This window comes from Tursiops truncatus, chromosome 13 (genome assembly GCF_011762595.2).
Source record: "Tursiops truncatus isolate mTurTru1 chromosome 13, mTurTru1.mat.Y, whole genome shotgun sequence".
NCBI classification, from domain to species: Eukaryota; Metazoa; Chordata; class Mammalia; order Artiodactyla; family Delphinidae; genus Tursiops; species Tursiops truncatus.
Genome location: NC_047046.1, coordinates 8162402 through 8177576, shown reverse-complemented (window position 1 = coordinate 8177576; position 15175 = coordinate 8162402). Strand labels below are relative to the sequence as shown.

Here is a 15175-nt window from a genome sequence, read left to right as displayed (position 1 = left end):
GTGAGAGGATACAAAGACACTGAGAATAAAAACCACAGGGACATCTATGGGAAGAGTTTGTGCAGACATTCCTTCCCTCTGTTTCCAAAGTAATCTCAAATCACTTTTAGGGAAAGCTCTTTTGAAACCCTCACCTTGAATGGAATAAAAAACTTTCAATGGTTCTCCTCTCAGTGTGTGAGTTCCAGTGCTTATTTGTTTAAAACATCCATGTTTTCAAGCACATCCTGAAAGGCAGAAGCAGGAGGAATGGGATTCATATTTTCAGTCTCCTTAATCTTTGTTGCTGTGAACACTTTGGATGCATCTGTCAAATTCACGGCACTAGACTCCCTCCTCTGCTGGAACTTACAATTACATGTTAGAGCGAAGAGCATTGCTCTGAATTTCAACCGGGTAACCTTTTGTACTCTGTTTCCAGGGAGGAAAATTTGACATTATCCAGCTGATCGTGTACATCGGTTCAAACCTCTCTTACTTTGGTTTGGTAAGGGATTCTCTTTCTCACATTTTATGAAAATGATTTGGCAAAAGGAAGTTTCACTGACATGGTGCTTGTCTGGGTTTTTCCCAGGCCACTGTGTTCATTGACTTTCTCATCAACACTTACTCAAATAAGTGCTGTCGATCCCATATTTATCCCTGTTGCAAGTGCTGTGAACCGTGTAAAGTCAATGAATACTACTACAGGAAGAAGTGTGAATCCATTGTGGAGCCAAAGCAGGTAAGGCTTGCTGTGTCTATGGGATGTTAAAACACGTGTATGGCCCGTTGGACCACGGAGAAGTTTGCAAAAATAAGGCCAAGGGCTTCCCTGGTGGCGCAGTGGTTTAGAGTCCGCCTGCCGATGCAGGGGACACGGGTTCGTGCCCCGGTCCGGGAAGATCCCACGTGCCGCGGAGCGGCTGGGCCCGTGAGCCATGGCCGCTGAGTCTGCGCGTCCGGAGCCTGTGCTCCGCAGCGGGAGAGGCCACAACAGTGAGAGGCCCGCGTACCGCAAAATAAATAAATAAATAAATAAAAAATAAGGCCAAAATCATAGGTGTAATCAATCCCATGGTGGATAATTCTCTGGACTCTACCCCAATCCACCATCTCTCAGATGAATCCTTTAGTTTTAGTGAAGAATAGACACAAAAATGGAGAAGCAAGATATAGGGAAAACAAATTTTTATGTTCCAGGATTTGTCAGTTTTGTCAGATTTATTAAATTGGTTGTGCAAAAAAAGTATAATGACTTTGGAGAACAATTTGTAAATCTAGTAACATTTAAATGGGACATACTTTACAGCCTGGCATTTCCACTTCTCTATACCTGCCTTAGAGAAACACTCACATGGGTACCCACGTAGTACACATGTACCAGATGTCCATCACAGTGCTGTCTGTGACAGTGAAGGGGAGCATCTGCCCAAATGTCCAATAGGTGAATGATGATATAAACTATGATAAATCCATAGTAAGGAAGGCCTGGTACCAGTTTTTAAAAACGAGGTAGATTATAATAAAAGCAAACGTTTACATAGCATTTCCAGTGCTACGTATGCATTAACTCACTGAATCTTCACACAACCCTACAGGTAGGTTTATGGGATTATGATTATTAGCAGAACTCTAGATAGGTGCTATTATTATCTCTTTCTATAGATGAGGAAATTGAGGCACAGGAAGGTTAAATAATTTGCCCAAAGTCATACAGTTAGTAAGTGGCAGAGCTGAAATTCCAACTCAGGCAGGCTGGTTTCAGAATCCATGTTTATAACCACTATGTTATAGGTAATGGCATGAGCAAATATCCAAGACATTTGTTGACAGGAAAAAAACAAACTATGGAACAATATATATGGTATGATATATAGGTTAAAAAGCAACAATACACATAAACTAATTCTATGTTTTTTCTACATGTATATATGTCCATTTATATACACACACATATAGATTCTGCATATTTTCTGCATGTATTATACACACACATATAAATGTGTGTGGGGAGGTAATATACGTATAAAAAAAGGTACTGGACACTCATAAAAGTGATAACAGTGGGGGCTTCCCTGGTGGTGCAGTGGTTTAGAGTCCGCCTGCCGATGCAGGGGACATGGGTTCATGCCCCGGTCCAGGAAGATCCCACATGTCCCAGAGCGGCTGGGCCCGTGAGCCATGGCCGCTGAGCCTGCGCGTCCGGAGCCCGTACTCCACAACGGGAGAGGCCACAACAGTGAGAGGCCCACGTACCGCAAAAAAAAAAACAAAAAAGTGATAACAGTGATTGCTTCTGGAAAGGAGCCTAGGATGGGGGAGTGGTCAGAGTGGTCAAATTTTAGTTCACCTGTATGGTTTTGATTTGATTAATTTGGAATTTACTACATTGACTCCATGATTTCCTCCAATCAAAGAGAAGTCTCTGGTATTTAAAAACAACAGAGGGTTTCTTTCTTTCATCCAAGAACATTGCTGTCCTTTTTTAGCAGCTGAATGCACAATTCATTGTTCGTTGTACATGTATTTGCAATTAAAGTAAAAGTTCATCTTTGCAACTAGAATTAATCACCATTTCATGGCCCAAGATGGGATGAAATTTAATGAAAATATAAATAATTTAAGATTCAATCGTATAACTTTCTGGAGATATTCAACCTAGAGTGACTGAAATTGAGGGAACACAACAAAGGAATTTTACATAGCACTTGGGGGACCTACAGATATTAGGCAGTAAGCTGTGGATACTCTAAATCTACAAATTAAGGTGCTTGGGGATCAATTTCTGATTTACCTTTAGACTCGGAATCATTCTTTCTTTGTTAGCAAGAATTTTTGGTTAGCTTGTGTAACAGGTTGTCATTTGGAAATAGGAATAACAGTTGCCTTTAGATATGTTCAGATATGCAATTCGTGATAATTCTGAACTAAAGTTGGTAACCTTTTAATCTTTATTTCCTAGACATTAAAATATGTGTCCTTTGTGGATGAACCCCACATTAGGATGGTAAACCAAAGGCTACTTGGGAGAAGTCTGCAAGATGTTGAAGGTGAAGAAGTGCCAGTAAGTTATTTCGTCTTTTTTTTTTTTCTCGGTCACACCACGCAGCTTGCAGGATCTTAGTTCCCCAATCAGGGATCGAAACCGTGTCCCCTGCAGTGGAAGCGCAGAGTCCTAACCACTGGACCGCCAGCAAATTCCTGTAGTCTTTTTTTCTTTTTTAAGAGAAAACTTACTATTTTATTTATTTATTTATTTATTTTTGGCTGCATTGGGTCTTCCTTGCTGCGTGCTGGCTTTCTCTAGTTGCGGCGAGCGAGGGCTGCTCTTCGTTGCGGTGCATGGCCTTCTCATTGTGGTGGCTTCTCCTGCTGCAGAGCACGGGCTCTAGGCGCACGGGCCTCAGTAGTTGCGGCACATGAGCTTAGTTGCTCCGTGGCGTGTGGGATCCTCCCCGACCAGGGCTCGAACCCATGTCCCCTGCACTGGCAGGCGGATTCCTAACCATTGCACCACAAGGGAAGCCCAAAACTTACTATTAAATATAAATATATCTAGAAATGTATATAAATCACAATTGATGACAAAGTAAACCACATGTAACAAGCACCCAGATTTAAAAAGTGACTATTACTAGCAGAAGTCCCTTTTATGCCTCCAAATTACTACCTTCCCTTAAAAGTAGTCATTATCCTGTATTCAAGGTTAGTTTTACCTCTTCTAGAATTTTTTTATTTAAAAATTATTTTTATTTTTATAATTCTTTTAAAATTTTAATCCTATAGTACGTATTCATTACATACTCTGTTGAGTGTCTGGCTTCCTTCCCTCAATATTATTTTCGTGAGAGTCATCCATGATGTTGTGTATAGCAATGGTTCATTCTCGTTGTATAATTTCCATTTTATAAACATTCAATTTATTTATCCATTCTATTGTTGAATGAACTACCTATTTGGGTAGTTTCCACTTTGGGGTTCATGCCAGTGATGCTGCTACAGTAAACGTATGGCACCTAAGAGTGGAAATGCTAAGTCATAAGGCAGGTGTGTGTTCAGCTTTAGTAGATACCACCTAACAGTTCTCTGAAGTGGGTGTTCATTTTTTTTTTTTGCGGTACGCAGGCCTCTCACTGTTGTGGCCTCTCCCGTTGCGGAGCACAGGCTCCGGACGTGCAGGCTCAGCGGCCATGGCTCACGGGCCCAGCTGCTCCGCAGTATGTGGGATCTTCCCGGATCGGGGCACGAACCCGCGTCCCCTGCATCGGCAGGCGGACTCTCAACCACTGCGCCACCAGGGAAGCCCTGAAGTGGTGTTCTAATTCACATTCCCCCCATCAGTTTTGGCTGCTGGACATCTTCACTAACTGCGTTAGTTTTCTACAGCTGCCATAATAAATGACCACAAACTAGGTAACTTGGAACAAGAGAAATTTATTCTCTCACAGTTCTGGAGGCCAGAATTCTGAAATCAAAGTCTGAAATCAAGGTGTCAGCAGGGCTGTGCTCCCTTTGAAGGCTCTAGGGGAGGTTCCTTTTTTGCTTCTTCCAGCTCCAGGAGCTTATTACACCTGTTAGGATGTCCAGTACAATACTGAATAGAAGTGATAAGACCAAGCATCTTTGTCTCATTCCCTATGTCAGAAAGAAAGTTTTTTACTTCACTATAGTACTTGCTGTAGGTCTTTTTATTTTTTCCGGCCTCGCCCCACGTCTTGCGGGATCCTAGTTCCCAGACCAGGGATTGAACCCGGCCCACCACAGTGAGAGTGCCATGTCCTAACCACTGGACCACCAGGGAAGTCCCTGCTGTAGGTTTTTAAAGAATGCTCTATCAGATTAAGAAAATTCCCCTCTGCTCCTAGTTTACTAAGAATTTTTATCATGAATTGATACTGAATTTTAAAATAACGTGTTTTTTCTGCTTCTTTCCAAATAATCAATGAGTTTTCTTTTCTTCTGTCATGTGGTGCATTACACTGATTGGTTTTCAAATATTAAGCCAACCTTGCAGGAATCTGCAATAACATCAGTTTGAGTGTGATGTATGATTCTTTGTATTTACTGCTGGATTCAATTCCCTAATATTTAAGAATTTTACACCTCTTCTTGAGAGAGTCTGGCCAAAATTTTTCCACTCTTGTAATGTTTTTATCAGATCTGGGTATAAAGTGAACTCCTGTGTGTTGGGGTGGGTGTGGTAATATACACATAATCTAAAATTTACCATTTTAATCATTTTAAAGTGTGAAGTTCAGAGACTTCCCTGGTGGTCCAGTGGTTGGGACTCCGTGTTCCCAATGTGGGGGTCCCGGGTTTGATCCCTGGTCGGGGAGATGTATCCCACATGCTGCAACTGGAAGAGCCCACATGCCGCAACTAAAGATCCTGCATGCTGCAGCGAGGATCCTGTGCACAGCGGCAAGGATCCCGTGTGCTGCAGCTGGGAGCTGGCATAGCCAAATAAATAAATAAATACATAATTTTTTTAAAGAGGAAAAAAAATAAAGTGTACAGTTCAGTGACATTTAGTATATCCACAATGCTGTGCAACCATCACCACTATCTAGCTCCAGAGCCTTTTCACACCCCAAAAGGAAACCTTATATCCATTCAGCAGCCACTACTCACTCACTTCTCCCCAGCCCCTGGCAACCATTAATCTGCTTTCTGTAGATTTCTGTATACATGGATGTACCTATTCTGGACATTTCATGTAAATTGAGTCATACAATATTTGTCCTCTTATGTCTGGCTTCTTTCATTTAGCATAATGTCAAGGTTCCATCCATGTTTAGCTAAACATCCATGTTTAGCATTTGTCAGCACTTCATTCCTTTTTATAGCTGAATAATAGTCCATTGTATGAACATCACATTTTTTTAATCCATTCATCCATTGACAGACACTTAGGTTATTTTCACCCTTTGGTTATTATAATAGTGCTGCTGTGAACATTCATGTACAAGAACCATTCAATTTTAATGTACTTAACTCAGACTTTCTTTGTCTGGTGAATGAAGGTATATGCCACAAAGAATAGACAAAAATGATGGCAATTATGGCAACTTCCACTGGAGGATAACAAATGGATTTTTTCAGAAAAGAGAGCATGGTGAGAAAGGAGAAAGCAGAGCTAAGTCAACAAATATTTACTGTCTACTATGTGTGGGCACTGTCCTAGGCATTGGGAATGCAGGCAGTAAACAAAGCAAACAGGGCCCCTGCTTTCATGTGGAAGAAGAATCATTAAGTAAACATATCAATTCATAAGATCATTTCCTCATAACAAACATAGAACATCATTATGTGATAAGAGAATGACCTGGGAGGAGGGGAACTACCTAGATCAGGTGGTCAAGGCAAGAAGGTCTCTCCGAAGAGATATATGTATTGAGGCCTGGCTTTTCTGAATTTCACTTTCCAAATCTGTAACATGGAGATCAGAACACATATCTCACGAGGTTCTCCAAAAGCTTAAATGAGGCAGTGCTTGCAAAACACAGTCCTGATATATACATTTAATAAATGATAGCTACTAGTATTAATGTAATATTAAATGTAATTTTACAAGTTAATAATAAAGTTAAAGAACCTAGAACCCTAGGGGTTGTCAGTGCTGATGGGTTTGGAAACTTGCCTTTTTCAGAGACCCCCGATGGACTTCACAGACTTGTCCAGGCTGCCTCTGTCTCTTCACGAGCCACCCCCCATTCCTGGACAACCAGAGACTATCCAGCTGCTCAGTGAAGGGGCAACCCCTAGATCCAGTGACTGCCCGAATTGGTGCCAGTGCGGAAAGTGCCTCCCATCCCAACTCCCTGAGAGACAAAGATGGTTGGAGGAGCTGTGCTGTCGGAAAAAGCTGGGTGCCTGTATCACCACCTCAGAGCCATTCAAGAAGCTTATCCTGTCCAGACATGTCCTGCAGTTCCTCCTGCACTACCAGGAGCCCTTGCTGGTGCTGGATGCAGATTCTACCAACAGCCAGCTGCGGCACTGCGCCTACAGGTGCTATACTATGTGGCGCTTTGGCTCCCAGGACCTGGCTGACTTTGCCATCCTGCCCAGCTGCTGCCGCTGGAGGATCCGGAGAGAGTTTCCCAAGAGGGAAGGCCAGTACAGTGGCTTCAAGAGTCCTTACTGATGTGCTGAGCAGTCATATAATATTGCCTTTGCTTGCACCTTGAGCTTCACCTGCAAAGATGTGTGTCCAGATTTTCAGCCACAGGGAAATGTGCTTTCCTCCTCCCCCAGCTCTGTTTGTGTCAGAGAGCAAAGTGACCAGAGTAAACAAACAGCAACTAAACTAGAATCGCTCAGCATGGACTGAGAGTCAAGAGATTCAGATTTATATCTCCATTCTATCCCTAGGAAGTTGTGTGATCCTAGGCCTTTAACCTCTGTACCTCATTTGCCTTATTATCCAATCTATTGTTTCACAGGGATATTAGGAGAACAAATTGAGACAGTGTACACAAACTCTCTTTTTAACGCATAAAGAGCTACATGAATATGAAGCAGCTCATTTTGAGGTGAGACTAGGATAATGTCCAACTATCAACAAACCCTTGGGTCCTGGTTAAAGAATGGGGAGGATTAAAAGTTTTGGCACACATTTTTTGGCATTTGTCCTATAGGACCTGAGGGGTTATATCTCCTCCCCTTTTGTCTTGGCAGCTCTGATCACTTTATCCAATGATAAAGTGATGCTGTGTCAGGTTCAGGGTCTTGGTCTTAAGATGCTGTCAGCTTCCATTTCCTGTCCCTTGAAACTCTTGCTGTGAAGGAAGCAAGCTCCCATGTAAAAATCTGCCTATCCTGAGTCCACCCTGCTGTGAAGAAGCCCAAGCAGCCAAGTGAAGAAGAGAGATGCCCCCAGCATTCAAGCCATCCAAGCCCACGGGAGAGAAGAAGCCTTCAGATGATTCCAGATCCTGCTGGATTCTGTGCTCTGCAACAGGAGAGGCCACAACAGTGAGAGGCCCGCGTACCACAAAAAAAAAAAAAAAAAAAGTGAATAGCAGGTTTTAGGATCCTCCTGCAGGATTTCCGTTTCAAGGTTTTGGCACTAGAACGGACTATTTCTTTTTTATTTTTTTCGGACTATTTCTTAACGACAACTATTTTAAAGAATAAATAGAGAACATTATTCAAAATTGTGACTAATGAAGGATCTGTGAGTTTTTTTTTTTTTTTTGGCGGTACGTGGGCCTCTCACTGTTGTGGCCTCTCCCGTTGTGGAGCACAGGCTCCGGACGCGCAGGCTCAGCGGCCATGGCTCACGGGCCCAGCCGCTCCGCGGCATGTGGGATCTTCCCGGACCGGGGCACGAACCCGTGTCCCCTGCATCGGCAGGCGGACTCTCAACCACTGCGCCACCAGGGAAGCCCCGGATCTGTGAGTTTTTAATACATATTCTAAGATTTATCATTTTGACACTTTTTAAAAGTCATTAGCTTTCTACTGTTTTAATGTAAGATAATATGAACAAAAACCTTCTTTTCTGGTCCCAGGATTTCACCTGGCTTTAAACTCAGGAATCAAGTTAACGGGGCCAGATTTAACTCTCATTTTTACTACCTTTCAGAGATATTTTTGAAAAGTGAATTATATATGACTTCTTCAGAAGTGAAATTTTTTACTCCAAGAATTCTATGTAACTGCTACAGATTTCCATTCTGATAGCCTCTGAGCCTTCATATGTTATTTTTTGATGCCTTCCCCCCTAGTGTGTTTCTATCACCTTGTGGAGACCCCAGATGGAGTCAGCATTTGGAATGACAAATAATCACTGGATCCACCTGTTGTTTTCACCTTTCCCAGATGCTCTGGGTGAGAAGGTGAGAGGGTGATGTGTTACATTAACTATGTGCCAAATGTCTGACACTTCCTACAACAGCATGCATCACATTTATATTCTTATTTTTGGTCTACAGTAGAAAATAGTGTCATCACCAAAGGCATCCCAAGGAAAGTCACATTTTGTAAGATCTGTTTTTTGTACTTAAATCCATTCTCCTGTTATAGTAATTGCACAGTATTCACTGCTTCATCTCTGTATTGGAGATCTGCTTTCTTGTAACACTGCCTGATTTCATGTAGCATTGGTTATGGACTTGCATTCCTCTCTTTAGAGGGAACCATTTTTAAAATGCTTCCTAATTCTAGCTTGGCAATGTAGATGTCTTAACAGTTTTGATAATAAAAAAAAATAACGTGTAATTCGCGTTTACCGAAGTATTCCTTTTACTTTTTCTCAGAAGATCCCCAAATCAGTTAGCTCATTCACTGACACATTCATTCAACATATACGCACTGAGGCACTTTGACATACAAAGATATGTTTTTAGTCTCTGCCCCCAGTTCCTAACACAGAGCTCTTAAATCCCCTGGAATTTAGAATTGTCTTGTGTTCTAATGAGGCCACTCTTGGTGGGCTCCTGGATAACTTCAGGAAGGGAGCTGGTCACCAGAAAGACCAAGCCATGATTAGAAGCTTAGAACTTTCAGTCCTACCACCTTATCCTCTAGAGTGGGGAGGGGTTGGAAATTGAGTTAATAATCGATTTTGACTATGTGATAAAGGCTCCATAAAAATCCCTACACTGTGGGGTTAAGAAAGCTTCCATATTGATTAATACATCCACATTTCGGGAGGGTGGTACACCCCCAACTCCACAAGGACAAAAGCGTCTGCACTCAGAACGCTTCTGGCCCTCACTCTATGTAACTCTTCATCTGGCTGTTCATCTGTATCTTTTAACATATCCTTTATAATAAATGGGTAAATGTAAGTGTTTCCCTGAGTTCTATGAGCCACTATAGCAAATTACTGAACCTGAAGAGGGGGTTATGGGAACCCCCAATTTATAACCAGTTGGTCAGAAGTACAGGTGACAACCCTGGACATGACTGATGTCTGAAGTGGGGGACAATCTTGCAGGACTGAACCCTTAACCTGTGGGGTCTATGCTAACTCCAGGTAATTAATGTCATAATTGAATTGCAAGACACCCAGTTGGTGTCTGGAGAGTTGGAGAATTGGTTGGTGTGGGAAAACCCCACGCACATTTGGTGTCAGAAGTGTTACGAGTAGATTATAGGTAAACAGGAGTTTTCTTTTAGGCACTTACTAGAGATCAATGATAAATAAGGTTGCCAATCTCATGGAGATGTAAGGAGATGGACATTAATCAAATAATTCAAACAAATATAAACTTGTAACTTATGATGAGTATCATGATGAAGAAGGTAAAAGATGCTCTGAGAGCCTATAATAGGGGAACTTGACCTATTTGGGGAAATCAGAGAAATCTTCCCTGAGGAAGGAGCTCTTCAGCTGAAATTTGAAGGATAAGTTCTAGATAACTATGTGAGTTGCGGAGGAAAGAGCATTCTAGGCCAAGACAATAGCATGTGCAAAGGTCCTGGGGCTGACAAAAAGCATAGAAGGTTTGCAGAATTTAAAGGAGACCTGTATGCCTGCTCCATAAATAGTATGGGGAAGTAAGGAATGAGATAAGACTGGACAGGCAGGGGTTGGACTGCATAGAGCCTTGAAGGTCATGGCAAGGAGTTTTGTCTTTATCTTAAGAAAGACCAATGGAGACCCATTGAAGGGTTTTAAGTAGGAGCCTGGTAAGATTATATTTCATTTTTAAAAGATCATTCTGATCGCCAAGAGTGGTGGTAGATATAGTTTTAATTTTCATTTCAGTCTTTCCCTACTCTATGAAACACATGTCCCAGATTTGCGGCAAAATGGACTGATTCTTTTTCCTCTCCTGCTCCTCCTCTCCCGGCAGTGAGAGCACCGAGTCCTAACCACTGGAACACCAGGGAATTCCCATTATGCCTTGATTTTTAGAATATCTCCTGTCCCAAGTTGGTGGAGATGAGAACACTCGTTGAGCTTTGGGTCAGGGTCAAGAATGTGCCAAATCTAGAGACAAGGGGCAGTCAACAGAGCCCACAGATGCATTCCATCCTGTGGAGTAAGGCCTAAAATCAAGGTCTAATATTACGTGCTGCCTTAACATCTGGTGAAATCAGGAAGGCCTAGTTTGGCTTAACTGCAAGTTTTTCTTCTTGGTCTGATTGAAAATGTCACCTAGTTAAACAACCTTCCTCATCAGATGGACCAGATGCAGTTTCTGCTGATCCCTGCATAGTGGATTTGCATTCCCCACCAGGCCATGGAATTATCCAAAAGAGCCAACGACATTCTCCTGTGGGAACCACAGGACACCTCACCCTCCGGATACTACAAAGCAAGCTTGCCTCCCACTGCCTCTGGTTGTTCACTCTGTTCCTAAATGCTACCCCCATGTGACCCTGCAGGGCATGTGGTGTCCTTCTTCCCTGTGCTGTGAGTATATGTGACCAATGAACTGCTGTCAATTTCAGCTGTCCAGTGCTGGGTGTCATATGTTCAGCCATCCTCATACCCCTAGGGTGGGAATCCCTCCCTTACCAATGCGGTGAAGAGGAGGTGATTAAGATACCCTTAGGGGCTTCCCTGGTGGCGCAGTGGTTGAGAGTCCACCTGCCGATGCAGGGGACACGGGTTCGTGCCCCGGTCCGGGAAGATCCCACATGCCGCGAAGCGGCTGGGCCCGTGAGCCATGGCCGATGAGCCTGCGCGTCCGGAGCCTGTGCTCCGCAACGGGAGAGGCCACAACAGTGAGAGGCCCGCGTACCACCAAAAACAAAAAACAAAAATCAACAACAACAACAACAAAAAAAGATACCCTTAAAGCCAGTTGCCCTAAAAAATTAGAGGCTTGGCTTCTGCGCAGTCACTGTCTGCACAAAGCCCTGTTTCTTAGAGCCCATGGGGAACTGGGACCACTACTCCCATTTATTCAAAGTAACCATTTGAGTGCACTGGGTGTGGTTACACTTTCTGCTACTTGTATGTTTCTCAACCCATACTCTAATCCAATGCAGTCATCATTCCAGGAATCCCTGAGGGTCCGCTGATTGAAATCCTTCTGCTTTCTCTCTTTTAAAAAAAAATATTTATTTATTTATTTTTTTGGCTGCATTAGGTCTTAGTTGCGGCACACGGGATCTTCGTTGTGGCACGTGGGATCTTTAGTTGCAGCATGCGGGATCTTTATTTGCGGCATGTGGGATCTAGTTCCCTGACGAAGGATCAAACCTGGGCCCCCTGCATTGGGAGTGTGGTTTCTTAGCTGCTGGACCACCAGGGGAGTCCCCCGCTTCTGCTCTCTTTTGAATAGATGTAGACATCATAATCTTCTTTCACTTTTACTGTGATCTTTCAGTTTCCTCTTTTCCAGTCCCAAGAGGGTTATGAATCATGTTTCCAAAACAGATGATGATCTGTGGAAAGGATTTTGCATTTCTAACTTCCTTAGTTCTTCTGAATGAATTATGAGGGTCATATGTATGTGAGTCTTCAGGAATCAGAGGTGGAGGCCAATACTAGTCATTTTAATCAAATAATTACCATACTTGACAGGCTTGGATAAGAGCCTTAGGCAAGCCTTAGGCAAGGCTGTTGAGTATAGTAGGTTATGAGTTATTTTATTTCCCCAAGGAAACAAGAAGCTCCTCAAAGGCAATGGGCTTGGTTCTGTGTGTCTGCATGCCTATTCCAGCACACTAGTGCAGTGGGGAAGAGCTGGGACACTGGAAACTGACCACCTGGCTTCAAATCCTAGCCCGCCCACTAATTAGCAGAGAGGCCTCAGTTTACCCAATTCTTAGAAAACTTAGTTGTATCTTTGTATCCAAGGGTTGTATTAAATATTAAATGTTCTAAGAGTAAATGTATGTGAAGCACTTAGCACACTGCCTGGCACAGAGTAAGCGGTCAATAAATGTTAGGTATTATTGGACTTCCTTGGTGGTACAGTGGTTAAGGACCCACCTGCCAATGCAGGGGACACGAGTTTGAGCCCTGGTCCGGGAAGATCCCACATGCCGTGGAGCAACTAAGTCTGTGCGCCACAACTACTGAGCCCGTGTGCTGCAACTACTGAAGCCCATGAACCTAGAGCCCATGCTCCGCGACAAGAGAAGCCACTGCAGTGAGAAGTCCGCACACTGCAACAAAAAGTAGCCCCTGCTTGCCACAACTAGAGAAAGCCTGTGCGCAGCAATGAAGCCCAATGCAGCCAAAAATAAATTAAAAAAAAAAAAAAAGTTAGGTATTATTGTTATTTAAAGTGTTAACCATGTCTAACGATGCTGACTATTATTGTTATTTGGACAGTGCCCAAGTATCACTCCTAAGCTCTAGGCCCATATATTTAACCATGTGTAGATGAATATTCTACTTAAATAGTTTAGAGGCAACTCAAATAAGTACAGGGGAGAAATAACCATCTCTGCTTCCTCCACCCCCACCCACATGGGCTCTTCTGGAACTCCCAAGCTCGGTTAGTAGCACCACCTGCCATCAGCTCAGTTTCCCAAGTCAGAAATCCAAGGGACAGCCTCACAATCTCCCTTCTCTTTCTCCATTCCATCCAATCTCACCAATTCATTCAGCAAACATTTATTGAGCACCCTGGCACTGGGTAGGTGCCAGGATAAACAAATGAACCAGAGAGGCTGTCCTGGAGGTTAGGCGAAGTGCAGAAGATGGGCAAGCAATGTGTAAAGGGATGAGTTGAGCACAGCCTGGGATAAAGGGTCTGAAAGAAATAAGCAATGCGCTGTGCTAAAAACAATGGAGTTATTTCTGACAGGGGTCAGGGATGGCCTCTCCAAGGAAGTGACATTTAAACTAGATCTGAATGTCAAGAAGGAACTGACCATGACGAGTTGGAGGCAGGACATTTCAGGCAGAGGGACGGCAAGCACAAAGCACTGAAGTGGGAAAGAAATGAGTATGTTCAAAGAACTGTCAGATGGCCAGTGTGACTGGGACATTTACAACAAGGTCTCTGGACCTTCTAGTCTAGCCAGGAGGGACATAAGCTTACTTCTTACTGCTTCATAAATGATGTGGTCCCATCTCAGTGAGACAGAAGCTCAAAGAAAGGTAAAATAAAATCCATACAGACAAGAGTAGTCACAGGGGGCTTTATGAAGCTTGTGACACATAAGCTGGCCCTCCTAGATGAAGAGACTGGAAACATTCAGTGGGATGAGAAAAGGTATTCCCAACAGGACTAGTGGCCCCAGCCAGGTCCAGAGAAATGAGTATGGTATGTGTTAAGACTACAAGTAGACTTGACTGGCTCCCCAGATTGGGAAGAAAGTGGATGAAAGTTAAATAAAGGCTGATTTGGGAAAATCTTTTTTTTTTTTTTTAAGGGCTGAGATGTTTGGACCAATTGCAAAGTTAAGGTGGAGCCATTCTTGGGTTGACGGGAGATGTGAGGAAAGCAGTGACTTAAGAACATCCTTCAGACATCCATGAGGATGTTGGGTGAAGGGGGAAACCCTGGGAAGGGAGATTACTTTTAGAAGTCTGCTGGAATCATATAAGAGTGACTCAAAAAGCAACCTAGACTAGGAATTGGGTGGTGGTAATAGAAAGAACAGAATCTGAGTAAGAATTTGAAAAATTCCTTTAAATCCAACACTAGAGTGTAGGTTAAATAAATTATGGTAGATAGCTAGTGGAAAGCAGCCGCATGGCACAGGGATATCGGCTAGGTGCTTTGTGACCGCCTGGAGGGCTGGGATAGGGAGGGTGGGAGGGAGGGAGACGCAAGAGGGAAGAGATATGGGAACATATGTATATGTATAACTGATTCACTTTGTTATAAAGCAGAAACTAACACATCATTGTAAAGCAATTATACCCCAATAAAGATGTTAAAAAATAAAAATAAATTATGGTACACTCATGTAATAGCACTCTATGCAGCTATTTAAAATGATGCCATAGAAGGATAGCAAATGACACTGAAAGGTGTTCAAGGCAGAACACAATCTGCAGGACATTTCTTACTTAAGGGAGATGTGAGTCTTCAATTAGAGTTCACTTTTTTCTTGCAAAGGTATTTATTAAAAGCCTTTAACCCTGAATGCAAGTTTAAGGAGATAAGACTCACCTCAATCCTCACTGAAATATGTCACAGATAATAATAAATTCAGAGATATCAGAAAAGGTCAAATGATGTTTTCCTGAAATCCAGGAATCAAGCTTAAAAACCATCTTTTGTGTTTCCCTCTACCATGATTTGTTTTGGGTCAGTCAGTCAAG

At 42.9% G+C, this 15175-nt stretch overlaps 1 protein-coding gene across 2 annotated transcripts in view; it reads left to right on the top strand.

Moving 5' to 3' along the window:
• The window catches only part of P2RX7 (purinergic receptor P2X 7), a 54641-nt gene extending 45434 nt beyond the window's left edge, over window positions 1-9207 (top strand). Inside the window, exons 10-13 of one of the 2 annotated variants that reach the window (XM_019950497.3) lie at window positions 422-487; window positions 575-724; window positions 2945-3046; window positions 6632-9207. In XM_019950497.3, coding sequence (XP_019806056.1) covers window positions 422-487; window positions 575-724; window positions 2945-3046; window positions 6632-7129 — 816 coding nt within the window. In that variant the 3' untranslated portion in view covers window positions 7130-9207. The remainder of the gene's footprint in view (window positions 1-421; window positions 488-574; window positions 725-2944; window positions 3047-6631) is intronic. The other variant, XM_019950500.3, reaches the window with a different exon arrangement.
• The last annotated feature ends 5968 nt before the right edge of the window (window positions 9208-15175 follow it).